General features: G+C 33.4%; 1 protein-coding gene across 11 annotated transcripts in view; it reads left to right on the top strand.

Moving 5' to 3' along the window:
• Positions 1–20,430, top strand: part of LRBA (LPS responsive beige-like anchor protein) — a 722,446-nt gene that overhangs the window by 567,930 nt on the left and 134,086 nt on the right. For all 11 annotated transcript variants that reach the window (XM_038558983.1, XM_038558984.1, XM_038558982.1 and 8 more), the window contains 2 exons: positions 500–619; positions 19,982–20,134. In XM_038558983.1, the coding sequence (XP_038414911.1) occupies positions 500–619; positions 19,982–20,134 (273 nt within the window). The remainder of the gene's footprint in view (positions 1–499; positions 620–19,981; positions 20,135–20,430) is intronic.

The following is a 20,430-nucleotide window of genomic DNA, read 5'->3' as shown; positions in this document are numbered from 1 at the left end:
TCATTAATTAAAGCTTGTTAGAAGGGTACAGGCAGACATAAATCCTAGAAGTAATTTATAGTGCTTAGCTAATTTCAAGCAATTATCTACTAATATGTGTTTAAGTGTTCTTTAACTAAGAGGAGGCTTTTAAATCTTCCAAACATTTTTCTCTTCTTAATCATAAATATTGAGCCATACAATAGGAAAATTACATATTAGACTATTTCCCTCTACTATGAAGAAAATGCAACCAAATTTATGTTTGAATTTTATTAATAAATTATTCTTGAAAAAGGAGAGAATCTGAAAAATGTTGCAGATGCCAAATTTTGGAACTATTTCTTCTGAAACAAAAATAATTTAAGAACATTAATAATTTAGATATAATTTCCATTCTAAGTTAGTATATAGCTGATTAATATCTATTAGTTATTAAAGTATCTAAATATAATGATTTATAAAAACCATATTTTTATGCATAAGGAAATATATGAACTTTCAATTGCTTATTTTTTAGGAACCTTTCACAACTTATTTCCTAAATTTGCAAGGAGGGAAATTTGATCATGCAGATCGAACTTTTTCATCAATTTCCAGAGCTTGGCGAAACTGTCAGCGTGATACATCTGATATTAAGGTACAGAAATGTTTGATTTTACAATTATTATTGCCATTGTATTCCTTGTTGAATAAATGTTGACAATTTCTCTCGTGCAGTTTAGCATTATTTACTGAAGAGAAACTTCAAAGGCTTTAATTAAATAGCCAAGAACCACCGAATAGCATCTGTCTCTGGGTCTCTCTGTCATATGTCTCCCTGTCTCTTTCTCTTTAGTTGTAAAATGGTTGTTTTTTTTTTTTTCTCCTTGGAATCTTTTTAAAGAAAAAGTATAGTAGTATGGATGTAAGGTAGCATGTTCAAAGGCATTCCAAATTCAATGAATAAAATTAATACAGTCAGAAAAATACTATGGAAGAATCTCTGCCTTTTAATTTAATTAATTTAATTTTATTTCACTTCATTTTATTTTAAAGACCCTATGTCTATTTTCTTAAGGTAATCATCTTTTACCTGATAACTACTTCTTAATTCATACTTGACTCTGCTTAGTATAAGATTACATTATTATTGAGGGAAAAGAAGAGTTCTCCTATCTATATGGATGTTCACTACTGTAAAAAAAAAAAATCAAAAACTTTGCACAGTAGCTAACATAATCCTTATTAGATCCTTGCTTCTACCCTCAGAAATTACAGTATTTTATTTTCATGACATACTGTCTTTTTCTGCTAGATACTGTGTTAGATGCTCTTGAATATAATGAGATATGCCTATGGATGTGAAATTTCTTATAGTCTCATAAAGAAATATGACTTATATATAAATATTTATACTATATGGAAGAAAATCATTGGCATCATATAAGAAATATTGGGGTTTAAAAGGGAAAAGTTACATTACTAATGTTTATGTTACTATAGAGTACCTTTAAAAAATTTAATATGATAATTATATCTTTTAGGTGTAATACTTTGCAGACTATAAAATGTATTCACATGCTTTATCTTACAGTAGACTTTGCTTATATCAAAGATACCTTATTGAAGAAGTTACATCTTATGCAGAAATAATCTTTTATGTTGAGACATATATAGGATTTTTTGATATTGCAAATAATGTACTCTGAAATACTCTTGAAATTATATATCCTATTCTTTAGAGTCATCAGTAGAGGGCTCCTGGCTGGCTCAGTCAGTAGAATATACGACTCTTGATCTGAGGGTTGTGAGTTTGAGCCCCATGTTGGACCTAGAGCTTACTTTAAAAATATATATATATATATCATCAGTAGATGATTTTGAAATCAGTGATTAGATAACAGTAATCAAATAGCTAATAGATTTAATAATTATTTTTTAATTCTATTTTTAATGTCAAAGCTTACTGAATTACTTATTTAACTCTATTGAGAAATAATAAGGGATATAGATGCCTGAAAACAGTGATACGCCTAACTTTTTTGTTCTCAAAGACATGATTTTTTAAAAATTTGTTAATTCTTTGATTTGTTAAGCATCTTATGACCAGGTTGACTTGGAATTTAACAAAAATAAAATCATGAATTTGAAAATTATTTTTTCCTGCTCTACAATAAAGATAGTGTACATTTTCATCTTTCTGCCTCAAAGTACTAGACATTCCTCCTTGATGCTTTGTTAAACAAGAGGTACATATGATAGACCCTTGTAGTTTTTCGTATCTTTTTCCTAAATCTCAGCCTTTTTCTGTCAAGATTCTTCAATTAGCACAAGTCTAGTTCCATTTTCCCAAACTCTTGCTTTAAAATATCCTACCTGTAAAAAAATTAAAAACCCACACAAAATAGCTGTAACATTAAAAACTAAAAAAAAAAAAGAAGAACTTCTTTACCTTTCTTTTCTCTAATTTTTCTTTTCCTTCACAAATAATAAAGATTTAAATTCATCTCACTTTTTTTTCAATGCCCCAGCAGTCTTTAATAAAACAGCTCCAACTACTAGACAAATACTAGATTTTTCAGTTCTTGCTATTGTGCCACTTAATTTCTGGCTTTCTAGCAGTGTTATATAAAACATCTATATGAAGAAGTAGAGTACAAAATTAAGGAAAAGTTTTAAAAATTATTTTTAATTCCAAGTGTCTGGATAAAAACATAGTTTCATTCATAAATACTATTTAATTATGTTCAGAGGCACAGAAATTTTCTTCAGGACTGTTTGCTAAAACCTACTTGCTCTAATAACCAATAAGTATATTCTTTTTTTTTTTACCCACAAAAATCCTATCTGTAGATAGGATATTGATAAATTACATTTTCTATATTGATAACTAATTTGGTGCCTACAACTTTTCAAGTACTTTGAAAAATATGTAATACATGGTTACAGAAGCTATTTAAAGAGCCTCCTTATATGTGACTAGTTGGTCTGTGTAAAACTGAGGAGGTATTTAATCTTGCCTCTTTATTCTGGCTTTTTAAAAGTGTTACATTTTAAGACTTTAGAAAACACATTTATGTTATTATAATGTATAAGAATAAATGTATAAGAAAGCACATTTTTAAGTCATTTTAATAGTATAAATATTTTATTGAGATATAACATTGTATTTCAGATGGAATCATTAATTCTGATCTTTATTTGTATTGTCTTGTTAAAGTTTGTGGAAATAATAAGAAAAATGTTAAACAGTACTCAGAGGATATTGAAATATGAGTGTGAGTGGTTGAGAATCACTTTATTGAGTACATTCTAAAGTATACCTTGCTTGATGAATATGGTATACATTTTCTAAAACGTTTTCATGACATTTTACAAAAATGAAGTATTGTGCAGTGCCTGCCTGGCTCAACTGGTAGAGCATGCAACTCTTGATCTCAGGGTTGTAAGTTTGAGCTCCATGTTGGGTGTAGAGATTACTTAAAGATAAAATCCTTTATAAAAACAAAAAATAAAAATTAAGTGTTATGAGGTGATTAAGAGATTTACTTAAATATTTTTTTCAGGGAAAAATAACATGATAGCATTTCTAGTACTTAACTCTTTTGCACTGAAGGGGAACTATTATTTTAATGTCTTAGAAACCTTATTTGTGTATTCTGCTAATATTCAGAGAATAACTTACTAAAAGATAAAGGTTATTCCTGTGAAATAAAAGTAAAAATATGAATTATTTTATTTCAGGGAAGAAAAAGACTTTATTAAATTTTGATAAAACAGTCTTTGAATTTTAGCATGGCTTACCATTTTAAATTTCTAGGGGTCATTTGTATTTTTGTGTATCTTTGATGGTTTCATTTCAGATAGGACCCTCAATGATGCTTTTCATTCTGCCTGGATAAACTGTTAGAAGTATTGGTCAGTTCTTTAGGTAGGCTTACTACTGTTGAAGGTGACTGGGAGGAGCAGTCAGTTGAACATCCGACTCTCAATTTCAGGTCTGCTCCTAATCTCATGGTCATAAGATAGAGCTCCACTTCAGGTTCCATGCTCAGCCTGGAGTTTGCCTCTCCCTCTGCCCACCACCGTCCCCCCGCCCCCAACTCCCTCTCTGTGTCTCTCTTTAAAATACATACATATATATATTTTTTAAAGATTTTATTTATTTATTCATGAGAATACACAGAGAGGAGAGAGAGAGGCAGAGACACAGGCAGATGGAGAAGCAGGCTCCATCCATGCAGGGAGCCTGACATGGGACTCGATCCTGCAACTCCAGGATCATGCCCTGGGCTGAAGGCAGCGCTAAACCGCTGAGCCACCCGGGCTGCCCAAAATACATATATTTTTTAAAAAGTAGACCTATTACTGTTCAATAGAAATATATTGCAAGCTACAATTGCCAGCCATATGTGTAATTTTAAATTTTCTAGTAGTCAGGGGATCCCTGGGTGGCACAGCGGTTTAGCGCCTGCCTTTGGCCCAGGGTGCGATCCTGGAGACCGGGGATCGAATCCCACGTCGGGCTCCTGGTGCATGGAGCCTGCTTCTGTCTCTGCCTGTGTCTCTGACTCTCTCTCTCTCTCTCTGTGACTATCATAAATAAATAAAAATTTTAAAAAATTAATCTTTAAAAAAAATTTTCTAGTAGTCATATTTTAAAAGTGAAAATAGCCATGTGAAATTAATTGTGGTATCCAGGGGTGCCAGGGTGGCTCAGTGGGTTAATTAAGTGTCTGCCTTCAGGTGAGATCATGATCCCAGGGTTCTGGGATCAAGTCCCACATGGGACTCTCTACTAAGCAGGGAGTCTGCTTCTTCCTCTCCCTCTACCCCTCCCACTTCTTTGCGCTCTCTGTCTCTCTTCTCTCTTAAAGATACTTAAAAAAAAAAAAAATAGTATCCAAAATGTTATTTCCACATGTAACCAATATAAAATTTTTAATTAGATATATTACATTCTTTTTTCATGCTGTTTTTGAAATCTGGTATTTTATATTTATAATAACACATCTTTATTTAGACTAGACATACTTCAAGTGTTCAATAGCCACTCGTAGCTAATGGCTACTATATCAATCCATGTATGCTTAGGACAACGTTGTACTTCATCTAAATATTGACAGGTAGTACCAATAATAGGTATTCTTAAGGACTGAAATAAAATGTGCTAAAATTTGATTCAAGAATGATCATTGTGATAAATATTTTTAAATTTCCAGCAGATTTTGTGTTTGAAATCTTAAAAACTCACTTACAGGGTGCCTGAGTGGCTCAGTCAGTTAAGCATCCAACTCTTTATTTGGGCTCGGGTCATGATCTCAGAACTGTGGATCAAGCCCCAGGTCAGGCTCTGCCTTAGGCATAGAGCCTGCTTAAGATTCTTTCTCCCTTTCCTTCTCTTCCCTTCTCCAAACTCTCACACATGGTCTCTCCATCTCTCTCTCTCTCTAAAAGACAAACCAAAAAACTCAAGTTTAGAAACCGAAGTGCAAAATAGATGACTGAACTATTATGGCTGAATTTTGTGAAGCAAATTGTAGATTCATAAAGCTTGAATGACTTTCACTAGGTAATTACATCTAAATATTACATGAATATCTAGGCTTTTCTATGCAGTTCTCCCTGGCTATGAGGCAATATACTCATTTCAGGGAATTTAGTGTCAATACATTTAATCTAAACTAAATACAATCGGACTTGCTCAATTTAAACAATAAAACAGGGCAGCCCCAGCGGCCCAGCTGTTTAGCACCGCCTTCAGCCCGGGGTGTGATGGAGTCCCACGTTGGGCTCCCTGCACAGAGCCTGTTTCTCCCTCTGCCCGTGTGTATCTCTCTCTGTCATAAATAAATAAAATCTTTAAAAAAAAAAAACAATAAAATAGTCCCAGCAATTCAGTATAATTAAGGCTATGTGGGCTCATAGATATAGCATCAGAAATGAAGAGGAGGGAGAAGAGGAAATCCAAGGCCTAACATGAGGGACCGTAGAAGCCTGTGTAAGGAGATTGAAATTTATCTTGGGACAGTAAGGAGACATTGGAAGGGTTGAGGTATAGAAGAGACATGAACAGATTTTATGGTATGTATTTGGAGGGTAAGGACTATGGAGATTTGGTGATTGGTCTTGTAAGCTGAGAGACAGAGACAGAAATTAAATTCAACTTGGACATATGTGTAGAGAACACAGAAGAGCAGGTTCAATTAAGAAATAAGTATCTAGCTGCCTGCCTTCAGGCAGAAAAGCTCCTAAGGCAACTACTAAAATCCTCAAAGACACACTTAAGTCAGCACTTATTATTTATTACATGCAATATATACTAGACAGCACTTGGAGTAGGGTAGGTAAACATAGTTCTTTATTTCACATACCTTCAGATGAGAAAGACAAGTGTACATAAAACTAGTTTTAATACAAGTTAGTGATAAGTGCTATAATAAGACCTAAACACAATGAAATTAATTCTGACTGGGGGGGGGGGGTGAGGTTGTGAGTGAGACTGGACTTGCATCTTAAAGGATGCTGGAAAGTTAACAAGGTTCCCAGATTTATGTCTGTAGCTCTCCTGTACATTTTCCCAGTATCTTGCTTCCTCCCCAGGATCTCCCTTTGAATATGTGAAACGTATCTCAAAATTAACCTTGTTCAAAACCAAATTCTTGATCTTTATTCCTTCAAACCTGCTCTTCTCACAGTCTTTGCCATCTTAGTAACTGGTTTCCCAGTTGAGAGTAAAAGCCTAATCCTTAAATGCAAGACTCTGTGCCATCTACCCTTGCCCTCCAAAATCCTATTAGCTCTTGACCTCTTTTTGTACTATTTGCCCCTTGCCCACTTTGTTCTAACTAAGCAGGGCCTCCATGGTATTCTTCAAATATTCCAGTATCTTCCCAATTCAGGGCCATTGTTTTTACTTTCCCCTTTTCCTGAAAAATTCCTTCAGATAATATCCTTATGGATTCATTCCTTTACCCAAGTCTTTACTCAGATGTCACTTTACTAGGACTTCTCTGTCCTCTCCATTACTCAGTCCCAATTTCATTTTTCTTCATGTTACTTACCATCTGACATAAGTATATTTATTTGCTTAGTTATGTCTTATCCTGCTGAAACAGTAGCTCCATGAGAGCATGAATTGAACTTGTTTTGTTCTTTGGTCTTTTTCCCTGGAGCTTAAAACAGTACCTGGAACATAGTGGACACTAAATTAAATATTTATTAAATTAAAGCTTAGTGAATTCTAAGCAAGAAAAATGATGTGAATGAAGTGAGAGAAAATTCTTGGCACATTGGAGAATGCTTTATTGGTCTGCTAACTGGTCTTTGGTATGTAGGAAACATAAAGAAGTAGAAATACTGAAAGGCAGTTGTGGCCCGATATGAAGATTCTTGGTAACATTCTGAAGATATTTGGCTTAGTTTTATAGGTCAGTTCAGCAAAAATTTTTTGCAAATAGCCAGATAATGAGTATTTTTTCAATTTGTGGTCTCTGTCACAGGTACTCAATTCTACCACTGTAGCACACAAGCAGCCATAGACAATATGTGAACAAATGAGTGTGATTGTATTACAATAAAATTTTATTTACAAAAACAGATGACAGGTCATTTTTGGCCCATGAGCTATAGTTTACCATCTCTTGCTGTAGGCCGTGAGGAACCATTGAAAATTTTTAAGCTAAAGTACCGTGTAATTGGCTCCACTATACAAGAAAGAGCTTTGGCAACAGTATGGAAAATAGATCCCATTTTGGGAATAAAGATGAAAGCTGTAGTTCAGGAGAAATGTTAAGAGGCTATTACAGTTAGTTAAAGGGAAAGATAATAAGAGCCTCAACTAGTTAAGTGGTTAAGGGGATGAATTCGAGGGATGGGTTAATTCTCCAGGATTTGGCATTTGGTTGACTATGGGATAGAGATAAAGGTGTTCCTTTATTTTATTTATTTGTTTATTAATTCATTTGAAGGATAGTTGACATACAATATACAATTATAAACAAAAATACAATTATATTAATTTCAGATGTGCAACATAATGCTTCAACATTTATATAATTATAAAGTGATCACCATGATAGATGCAGCTACATCTATTATCATACAAAGTTATATTATTAACTATATTCCCTATGCCATTCGGTACATCTCTATGACTCATTTGTTTTATAACTGGAAGTTTATTTATTTTTTTAAGATTTTGTTTTCAAGTAATCTCTGTACCCAACATGAGGCTTGAACCCACAATCTCAAGATCAAGAGTCACATGCTCCACCACCTGAGCCAGCTAGGTGCCTATGCCTGGGAAGTTTGTTCCTTTTAATCACTTTCACCTGTTTCATCCACCCCCCCCCCCACCTCCCTCCTCTCTGGCAACCACCAGATTGTCTTTGTATCTATAAGTCTAGTTCATTTTTTTGTTTGTTTGCTTGTTCATTCATTTTGTTTTTAGACTTCACATTTAAGCGAAATTATATGGTATTTGTCTTTCTCCATCTGACTTACTTTGCTTAGGATACCATCTAAATCCATCCATGTTCTCACAAATGGGAAGATTTTTTTTTATGGCTAAGTAACATTCCTCCTATCCACCTACCTATCTATATACATACATGCACACACACACACACACACACACACACACACATTTTCTTTATTCATTCTTCTATGGGTGGGCCCTTAGGCTGCTTCCATATCTTGGTTGTTGTAAATAGTGCTGAAGTAAACATGGGGCACATAGATCTATTTTAATTTGTTTTTTTGTTTGGATAAACATCCGGAGAAGTGGAATTGTTGGATTGTGGTGGTGTTCTGTTTTTAACCTTTTGGAAACCCTCCATACTGTTTATCTTAGTGGCTGTACCTATCTTGCATTGCCATCTTTTTTCTCTACATCCTTGCCAAACACTTGTTATTTCTTATTTTTTGATACTAGCCAAGCTGACAAGTATGAGATGATACCTAGTGGTTTTGATTTGTATTTCCCTGATGATGAGTAATGTTGAACATCTTCTTGTGTGTCTCTTTGCCATCTGTATGCCTAAAGATGATTCTTTAGGTTTGGTGCCTGGATAAATGATGCTGTGAATTACAGTGAAGCAGGCTTATAGAGCAAATGTGTGAATTCAATCTTTGACACATTGATATACTTCATAATAATGAAGATAGTGTCACCTACAAGTTGAAAATTCAAACCTAAACTTTAGAAAGGTTTCACAGGCTTGTAGGGTAAGAAGGAACAATAGATGATAGTTATGATTAACTGAACTGCTCAAAAGAGTAGTCTATTCTTTTGTTCTCCACTTCCTCAGCTCTCATTATCTCCTGAGCCCACTCAAATCAAGCTTTCTTTTGAACCATTTTATTGAAATCAGTTTTATCAGGGACATTGATGAACAATTTCTGTATTATAAAATGCAAATACTCAGTTTTCATCTTACTTGATCTGTCACCATTATTTTTTTTAAGATTTTATTTATTTATTCATGAGAGACACAGAGAGAGAGAGGCAGAGACACAGGGAGAGGGAAAAGCAGGCTCCATGCAGGGAGTCTGACATGGGTCTTGATCCTGGGTCTCCAGGATCACGCCCTGGGCTGAAGGCTGCGCTAAACTGCTGAGCCACCGGGGCTGCTTGATCTGTCAGCATTATTGACAAAGCTAATCGATTCCTCTTTTTGGTACCATTTTCTTTGTTTCTGGAATTAGAAGCCACCCTCTCCTGGCTATCATCTTACCATTTTTCCCCCAGTCTCTTATACTGTATTATCTTACTTTCATACCCTAAATTGTGGGAGTACCTTATGGCTCAAATTTCTATATCAGTACATTTTCCTTAGGTGATTGCACCTTATTTCATGGCTCTCCCCTGAATTTTAGATTTATATATCTAGCTCCTTTTGTACTATATATATGTTTATAGACATTTTATTATATTTTTGAAATTTATTTTAGAGAGAAGAGAGAGAGTGCACCAACCAGCGAGTTGAATCAGGGAGGGGCATAGGAGGAGAGTCTTGAACTGACTCCTCACTGAGCACCAAGCCCTACTTGGGGCTTGATCTCATAACCCTAAGATTATGATCTGAGTTGAAACCAAAAGTCAGATGTTTAAGTGACTGAGCCACCCAGGCTTCCCTATTCCTAGGCATTTTAAACTGAACAAGTCTAATATCAGACTCAAAGAAAAGTCCTGCTCTTCCCTTTGTGTTTGCCATGTTCGTAAAAGACAGCACCATTTACCAGTTTGCTCAGGCCTTTAAATAGCTTGGAATCTTTGATTCCTCCCTTTCATTCACATCCCACTGCCTATCCTCTCAACCATCAAAATATATTCGGAATCTGACCAGTTAATCAACACATCCATCACTAGGGCCCTAGCCCAGGTGGCCATAGTTTCTCACTTCACCTGTTCCCCATGTGGTGTTTCTCACTAAAGCAGTAAGAATAATCTTTTTATATTATAAATCAGATCATCTTCCTGTGCTCCAATCTCTCCAGTTACTGTTCATCTAACTTAGAACAAAGCTCAGGTTCTTGCTGTAGCCACTGAGGTCCTGTCTGTTTATCTGGCTGCCTCTCTGTTCTGTTTTACTTTGCTATAGCCTCACTTACCTTTGTTGTTCCTCTTCAGAGATACTAAGTCCTCTCCTGTTTTGGAAGCTTTACATATGATGTTCTCTCTGCCTCATCCACTTTCCCCCAGATATTTGCTTTGCTCATTTTGTTGTTTCATTCAGGTCTCTGAAAAAATGTTACCTCCTCAGAGCGGACATCTCTGGACACCCTTTCTAAAATAATACCATGTCAACCCTCATTATGTATCCCCTTATCTTGTTTTATTTATTCATGTTTTTTACATACTTCTTGCCACTATTTGATATGATACATACAGACTAGTTTGTTTCTGTCTCCATCACTAGGGCTTTATGAAGATAGGGATTTTTTGTATTGTTCATCTTGTGACATCAGCATTTCAAACAGAGCCTTGCATTTAGTTAGAAACAGTAAATATTGGTTGAATGAATAAAAGAATAAATAGATTTTAAAAATTCAAGTAAAGAAGAATCAGTGAGAGAGGCTGAAAGAAATAGAGAGGTTGTTTTTAGAAAAAGAGGAGAATGTATGGCCATCCCAACCAGAAGAGAATAGCAAAACCTACGTAGATATGTGCTCCTCATGGAATGGGGTTACTAATGCTTCATATTTTAGGAAGGGCTTTTCTGTCCCCAAGAGAACTGATAGCTGAATGTCAGCCGCTGACCAAGAAGTAATAATGGTTCCATTTTCTGCATTTTTACAATTAAGATAGGTTGATCTGTTAACTGTTGTAACTTTACAAAAGAAGTCTATATGGACATTCTGTCACTGGTCACATCTTGGATATTAAATTTTAAAACTTATATTATAATTTATTGTATATTATTAGTAATGAAGGTAAAATGCCTGTTGAATTAATTAATCCTTAAAAGTTTTAAGTATATACATGTTTGTTAAATAATGGAGGTGATCAAAATGAAAATGATAATAGAATAGTTACATTTGAGTCTTGTGAGATTTGTAAGAAAATGAGTCCTTTGACTTGCCCTCTACTGCCTCAGAAATCCCAAGAGTCTGTAATCAGAAGATAGGTTAGGTTCCTTTCTTCCTCTATCAGCGTGCCTTCTACCATAATACAGTTCATTTTTGCTGATGGCATTGGTGCTAGAGCAATTTATATGAGAGTGTTTAGCTATAGCTAATAGAGCATAATTGCTAGAAATGTATTTCTTTTTGTTTTTTTTAATTTTTATTTATTTATGATAGTCACACAGAGAGAGAGAGAGAGGCAAAGACATAGGCAGAGGGAGAAGCAGGCTCCATGCACCAGGAGCCCGACGTGGGATTCGATCCCGGGTCTCCAGGATCGCGCCCTGGGCCAAAGGCAGGCGCCAAACCGCTGCGCCACCCAGGGATCCCATAGAAATGTATTTCTTGATGCATTTTTTTAAAAGCTTAAACTTGCATTGTTCAGTAGCTTTATTTTCTTTGTTAAAATAATCTCATCTTCTGTTTTTAGACATGTTTAAATCAGATTTTTTTAATGCTAAAAGAAAGTAAAATTAAAATCTCACCTTTTTTGTACATCTTTTATACACTCCTGGTGTATGTCCTCCTTCCCTCCCTCCCTCTCTTCTCTTTCTCTTTTTATTTTTGCATCAGTCTCTCTTTCACACTCACATCCACATGAGAATGAGTTCAAGCTGTCTCATCTCTGTCTTAACAATAAAACATTCATATTCTAAGGGAACTATGTATCTTTTCATTCTTGTTTTTATATACAACTCATGCACAACATTCAGATTTATTCCTTTAACCACGTCTCTTTAACCCTTTTCTTCTTCATGTATCGTAGGTTAAACGTACCTATGTACTATTTTTTTTTTTAGCATTTAACTAACTTTGTACTCTTTTGTCTACAGTGAACCATTATTTTATTCTTTGATAAAAATTACTTGAAACATTGAATATTTTTCTTACGCTACTTACATACCAGGCAGAAAAAAAATCTTTTAAGATACTTAGAAAATATTCCTGTCTTCCTGAATTATAAAAATATACACACATCAGCTGTGATTTCTTTTTTGACTGGTGATTTTATGATATTTTTGCTCAATTAAAAATGTAGACTGTTCATTAATATGTTCATAGATACTGGTATTAACCATTCTCCTCCATACTCATAGCAATATGTATGTTTATATGTATGTATTTTACAACCTATTCCAGAAAGGATATAAGCTGGGTATTTTATTTATGCCAGTTACACCTTGCCTGTTGTTTGCATTGTAAATGTCCATTATCTCTTCCTAATTTATATTTCCTTGAAGATAGGAATTGAAACAGCAGATAGCTCAATGAAGATGTCCAGTCCAAACTTAGAAGTGCAAAATGTGTTAAAAGCAGGAAAGAACTATAAAATATCCAGGGTTTTCATCATAAAGTGAGGCATGTTAAGCTGTACTGTCATTGCTAATAAAAATAAATATATTTGTTTTATTTTTTTTTAATTTATTTTTTATTGGTGTTCAATTTACTAACATACAGAATAACCCCCAGTGAGTATATTTGTTTTAAATGTGATTTTTTTTGTGGGAATTATTAAGTATCTAATATTTTTGTGGACTTTTTATTTTTGTTGTTTTTTCTTTTTTTGGACATTTTATTTTTAAAAAGTAAATTTTAAAAAATGCCCTTAGAATTATGTTAATGTTTTTATGAATGGGCATAATTCAGTGAATGACTGAATTATCAGTCAATTGAGTCTCTAATTTTGGATTTTTATCAGGGATTGAATTAATAAATAATAGTAGTAGTAGTAATCATAATTTCATATTTGCCTATAGAATTTTGTATTCTGAGCCTCACAACAACCCTGTGTCTAAAAATGACAATGTAGGTGAATAGGGGTCAGAAAAATTAAATTAATTTCAGGTCATGTGACCAATAAGTTAAGTAGACAAGACTCAAACCCAATTATTCTCTCTACTGTATAAGATTGATATAGATTATCTGTTATTTATTGGCTTGTATTCCTTGATTTTTCTTTATTTAAATGCATTTGAATTGACAGATATATAATATCTAAAACCACATATTTATTGGATTTGTCTAGAAGGATCATAGATTATTTTTCCTTCTCCAGTTTAAAATTGCTATTATGTTTGTTTTATTTAAGGAAAAAATGGCATTTTATCTACCAAATAAAGTAAATTTAAACATCAATTTGAAAACTTGCCAATATGCAGTCCATTTAAAATGACTTATAGGCACAATTCAGTTCTAATCAGTTTTTTAAAAAGGTTTTTCTCATTTGTGGGCTAACAAATAAATATTTGTATGTTAAAATGTAATGGAAGATGTTCATATTTTTTTCATAACATGTTGTTCATTAACTCTTTTATGCATTAAAAAGCTTGTTTGATTTTTTCCCCCTTCATAAAATATGTCATCTTTGCAATGGTGAAAAGCCAAAATTTTGCTCTCATATCTTTTTTACTGTCAGTGTCCCCAAAGCAGTATACATTAAATTAGTTACCTTGCTATTATGCTTATATTTGTCCGGATATTACAATATAGTAGGAAGAGAATAAAAATTTAACTTTAGCTCTAAAGTAGCATCTTTTGTTTTTAGTATTGATTTTCTTGTTACTTTGGGTTAATAGATTAGTATTTTCTGGGGTTACGCAGGTATTATTGAAATGGTGGTTTTAGTTGAATGGATAGAATTGGTGTCTATTAGGAGAATCATATAATCTCACTGCAGAGGCCATATCAGTGGGGATCATATCTTAATAAAGAAAACTGAAGCATATGTGTGATCACAACCAATCCTTGTCATGAAAGCCTTAGGATTTGTGATCAAAGCAATGGGCTTATCCTGAACTGTGGTATAACCTCTAGTTGAACCTTTCAAGTTTTTATTTTAAGGGATGATACACTACATTTTGACCATGTTACATGCCCCTAAGACCCATCTGCCTAATTAAATGAAAGATTAAAATTATTGTCAGCAAGTCAGAAGAAAATGTGAATTATATCTCTGTCTTCTGTCAGTGTTGTTTACTTACCATTTTCCAGTGGTGTTAAAAAGAACTTCTGAGCATATGTTTTTTATCCAGACCTGAATGTCCTGTTCTGATGAATATAAAACATACTTCACTTTGTAAATGTACATTAGAAATATTACTGTAGGGCAGCCCGGGTGGCTCAGTGGTTTGGCGCCACCTTTGGCCCAGGGTGTGATCCTGGAGACCCGGGATCGAGTTCCACATCGGGCTTCTCCTGCATGGAGCCTGCTTCTCCCTCTGTTTGTGTCTCTGCCTCTCTCTCTCTCTCTGTGTCTCTCATGAGTAAGTGAATAAAATCTTTAAAAAATATATTACTATAATCTTTGACTATGTTACTAAATATCTGTCAAAGGAGATAATTTTGAACTTAATATTTGGGTATTAAATTACTAAGTATTATGGGTTTTAGGAAGATACTTCTAGGATTAAGATGTAATTCTGCAAATATATACTTGAATATCACTATCTATAGTAAAATTTAAGGATTACATATACTTTTTTGTCAAATGTTTGTATCTCACTTGAGTTCAGTATATTTGTTTTATAATAAGAGGATATTCAACTCCCATCAACTGATTGATTTATGTAGATTTTCTTATCCTGAGGTTGTAATATGTTTTAAGTGTATATGCTCACTTCTTTACCCAACCTAATTGTGCTTATTTGATGACGTCTTTTTTTTATGACGTCTTTTATATTAACTGTAGGTTCTTTGTTATCTTTCTCTTCACTGTTGATTTTTCAGAAACATTTATCTTATTTTAAATTCACATTCATTTTTGGGAGGACACCTCATGGTCCAACTCTTGATTTCTGCCCCAGTTATCATCTCAGGGTCTGAGAGTGAACCTCCTGAGGCTTTGGGCTCTTGTCTTTCTTCTCTAATAATTTATTTCTTACTTTAAATGCCACTTTCAATCATTCATTCAACAGATTTTTACTGAATGTCTAGTATGTGTTACACTCTGTGCCTAGGTTTTGGAAGTTTAGTGATGAACAAGATAGGTTAAGTCCTCAATCTTATAGAGCCTTCAGTTTAGAGGGAGATACAAGCAAACAGACAATTACAGTACAGTTCGATGAGTATTGTATTAGGGAAATACAATCTATTATGCTCTTTTCCCTAAAGCTTTTTTTTCCACCCCAACTTTTAGACATCATTTTCTAGACTGCTGTTTTCTAGACATGAATTTCTAGACTGCTGTTTGTTCCTACTACCAGTTACATCCTAATAAATGTATTTATTCACTCTTATTTAGCAATTTAGATACTCATGTCTCCATATCCCAGATCTTAACACAGTAGTCTGCAAAGAATAAAAACTAAAACAAAATACTTCTTTTTGATGATGATGTGTTCTATTACCCTTCATAAGCCTACCTAAGGCTTCATAAAATAATCAAATAAGAAGAACTTCTTAGTCTTTTATTTTTTAATTTTTTTTATATTTAACTTGTGTATTTTTATTCAAATATAATTAACATCCAGTTTATATTAGCCTCAATTGCACAATATAATGATTCAACAATCCTATATGTTAAAAGTTTTATTAAAATTAGCACATTGCATTTTTGTTCATACTATATTCTTCCTACCATTTTGTCTTCTTAGATAATTATCACTGAATGCATTGGTGTCTTTTTATTATTGGAGTATATATAAATTCATAATTACCAACTCAAGTATATAATAAATGTACCAATTTGAATTCAAATCTTCATATCAAGCTAGTGGGAAATTCATTCACAGTAGAGCAAGGACCTCATTTTCCAGGCTGCAATACCTAGAAAATTGGTCCTCACATGTTCAGTCCATTTTGCTTATTGATCATATCCTCATAGTCAAAGACATGTGGCCTTTTGGAACCAGGCAGCTCTGCTTGGGTTAAGAAATATTTGCTGATTACAAAGACCCTCGTGCCAAAGCACTTGTTTTCCTAAGTACACATACATCATGAGACTACCATGTTGGGCAAATGGGGAGATTATATGTACTAGCGCTTGACTGAAGGAAGTAAATAGCTGAAATCCAGCGTGTAGTACACTTACCAAACTGATTCCTTATAGCTACATTAGCCCAGAAGGGTTGCCTTTTTCTAAGCCATTCACAGATACTATATGGGCAAGCCATGACTCTGATCACAGCTTACTGTCCCCTGGGAGACAATCTTAACCTCTTTATCCCTTCTTCTTTCTCTCAGGCCAGAAGAAAGCCTTTTATATACAAATTTTGAGAAGTTTATTTCTCTAATTTTGGGAACGATCTCTCCTTTAGTTTCTATCCTTAAAAAAACTAATTTTTGATACTACTTCTTCCTGGACACCTTATATAATCTACTCTGATTAGATTTCACAAGACAGAAAACAGAAAAGATATATTCAGGGGGCTTCCACTCTAGACACTGCAAATGTTCTGGAACTATGTCTACTCTTGAAATTGGAGGGATAAAGGGTGAGAAGTAAAAAGCAGAGAGTAAATTCATATCCATAAATAACAACTGAAATATTAAGCTTTACTTTTAATTAATAAATTTTTAACTTTGAATATTTTTTAAAGATTTATTTATTTATTTATGATAGAGAGAGAGAGAGAGGCAAAGGAGGAGGGAGAAGCAGGCTCCATGCCGGGAGCCTGACGTGGGACTCGATCCCAGGACTCCAGGATCGTGCCCTGGGCCAAAGGCAGGCACCAAACCACTGAGCCACCGAGGGATCCCCCAACTTTGAATATTTTTGTAATGTTCATTGTACAAGATTTATGGGATATCTGACGTTAGAAGGAAATCACAAAATCTATTATAATTAAGTCGAAATTGATGACTTACTACTTTCCTCCCAGCATGATAGAAATTATATATCTGAAAGTTTAGCATAGTGCACTAAAGACTTTAAAAGTTCAGAATTTATTTCTTTATATCTTTCATTAAAATTTCTTTTTTGTTTTATGTGTATTTTTTGCTCCATTTAATTAAACTAAGTGAATTTATATTTAGGGTAAGCTGTCAATATTAAAGCAACAAAATCATTTAAATTTATAATAATTGTGTATGTTTAAATATAGTGAGCCAGGAGCAAACTATATTTATGTTCATTGAATTTAGAACTTGTAAAAGAACAAGAGGAGCATTTCTGTCTTAAACAAGTATGTTTTTGTCAATTTGTTTAACAACCTGAAAAAAATGACACATGTAGAAGATAAAGACGGATACACAAAATCTTGAGAATTTTAATGCTATACATAGGAAGGTTTGAAGGTTTCATTTATATGAAAATTGTTATGAAATGTCACACTTTGATTATACAAGGTGAGGTCCTCCTCTTATTGTAGAATAAGACTTGAGAAAAATAACATTATTCTTTGTTAGCACAAGTAATATGGAGTAAAAATAAGACATTTTGGTAAAATTTCTCAAAGTTGCAATTTATTGAATACATGCCAGCAAATTAATAAGTAGTTATAAAGTAACTTATCTTCATATTTGGGTAAATAATAATTATAGCATATTATAAAATTCTTCCTGTTTGATTAATTGTATCATATAATAAATATTATATATGTATATATGCATATATACATAATATGTATTTTTTAAGGAGAGCTGGTTTCTTATTATGAAAGAATGAAAAGTTTTTACTTTTTAAAAAATTACTCAGAATATGTTAAAAACTTGTTTTTAAAATGTTTAGTATTATGTATACTATTTAAATAGAACTCATGCTTATTTGATGATGGAAGCACACAGACTTTAGAGTTAGACAAATCTTAATCTAAGCTACAAATTCATCATAAATCAGCTGTGTAACCTCAGGCAAATTACTTAATTTTTTTGAGCCTTAGTTCGTTTTTTAAATAGAAGTGATACTTTATAAATTTCTTAAAATTAAATGTGATAAGGTTTAATTAAGAGTTTATTTTGGTACCTGACCCATCTCACAATAAATGTTAGTTCAAACATATCGAATATAATTTTTTCATTACATAAAATAGCACACATATGTCTTTCGCCTTTTGTCAGTTAAGACTTATATGCATCATTTTTGGAGATGAAAATCTTAATATTTATGTGTGATCACTGTGTCATTTCATTTACAGTTAAACTTTTAAGAGAGTTCTTCCTTTTTAAAAATATATGTTCAATTTAAATGTTTTTCAAGTCTAATAATCAGGTGATTGTCAGGCATTTGGAGGACAAGCTCATTTCTACCCTGCTTAGTTTATTATTGTGATTGTAAACAAAGGATGTACAATTCAAAGTCAAGCAACATTTCACATGGATGACGGAGGTGATAATAGCTTAATTCCTGCTGGATCTTTTTTCTTTGCTCTGGAGAGTTTATACTGACCTTGCCCAAAATCTGATGACCTCCCTATTTTACTCAACTGTTTGGAAAGCCAGGCCTGCCATTGCTGGCCCTGAGGGGGTATCTGAAAGACCACTGAGTCACTGACCCATGTTGAGACTGGATTTCAAGTCTGATCTACAGGACCTCTGAACTAGTTATACATGGGGCTTATTGTACACAAAAATGTAACTAGCTGCATTTTTCTGCTTATAAAATACCCCATTGAATTGTGGTTTAAGTGTTATCAGTAAGGTCATATGTTTAATTTACCAATTTTCTTATTGCAGATCATTTTCTAGTCTACTTGTAAATTTTGATCTTTTATCAAAGGTAGTATATTACAACTAAACTGGAGTGTTTTGAAATATGAACAAAATATATTGTTAAACTATGGCTAAATGTAATGAATATTTTCCTGGCTGATGAAGGGACCAAAACAGTGGCATTTTAATGCTTATAAAGATTTCGTTTTTTTCTGATAAAATTCCACTTTCCACACCTCCTAAAAAATATAGCTTAAGCTATTATTGTTACAGTATGTTAATTTCTGTTAATATTTTATCAAGCCTTGGGATCCCTGGGTGGCTCAGCGGTTGAGCGGCTGCCTTAGGCCCAGGGCGTGATCCTGGAGTCCCGGGATTGAGTCCCACATCCAGCTCCCTGCATGGAGTCTGCTTCTCTCTCTGCTGCTTTCTCTGCCTCTCTCTGTGTCTGTCATGAATAAATAAATAAAATATTTTAAAAATATATTTAAAAAATAATAATAATATTTTATCAAGCCTCAAATAATATTCAAATGTTGGTATTGAAGAGTTTTGAGATTATGAGAATTGTCCTAAAGGAAGGATATAACCAACCAATAAGGTGTTAATATTTAAATTTGGTTGGATGGGATCTGCATACCTTAATAGTAACTCTGTGATAGAACTATGATAAGGAAAGAGAAAAAAAAACATTATATTTATTTTGTTCTAATTCTCCACAAAAGGAAATGACCGTGCACTTTTATGAATATCTAGTCAATATTCTACAGTTTATAATGTGACATTGTCTTTTATTTTTATATAGGAGTTGATCCCTGAATTTTATTATCTCCCTGAGATGTTTGTCAACTTCAATAATTATAATCTTGGAGTGATGGATGATGGGACAGTAGTGTCTGATGTTGAACTTCCTCCTTGGGCCAAAACCTCAGAAGAATTTGTTCGCATAAACAGATTGGTAAGATAGTAATCATCTACTCTGTCTGTCATGAGCCTTTTCTCAAAGTATCTTTCATGTGTTGGTATAATCATTAACCCTTGCTCTTCTGTGTTGAATTGTAGTTGGGAGAAGTTACTGAAAGTGACATAGTTCATTAATTTCCATATACATTTTATTAAATTTTATTGACTTGAAAAATGTAATGGTTTCTTTTATGCAGAATTTAGGTTACTTTCATATGCACATGATAATTCAGAGTGATACGAAAAATTATAAGTGAAACTGGAATTGTATGCTTTTATGCAACATGAGTT

The sequence above is a fragment of the Canis lupus genome, chromosome 15 (genome assembly GCF_011100685.1).
Source record: "Canis lupus familiaris isolate Mischka breed German Shepherd chromosome 15, alternate assembly UU_Cfam_GSD_1.0, whole genome shotgun sequence".
NCBI lineage: Eukaryota > Metazoa > Chordata > Mammalia > Carnivora > Canidae > Canis > Canis lupus.
Note: the sequence above shows the minus strand (reverse complement) of the source record. Positions and strands in the feature narration are given on the sequence as shown.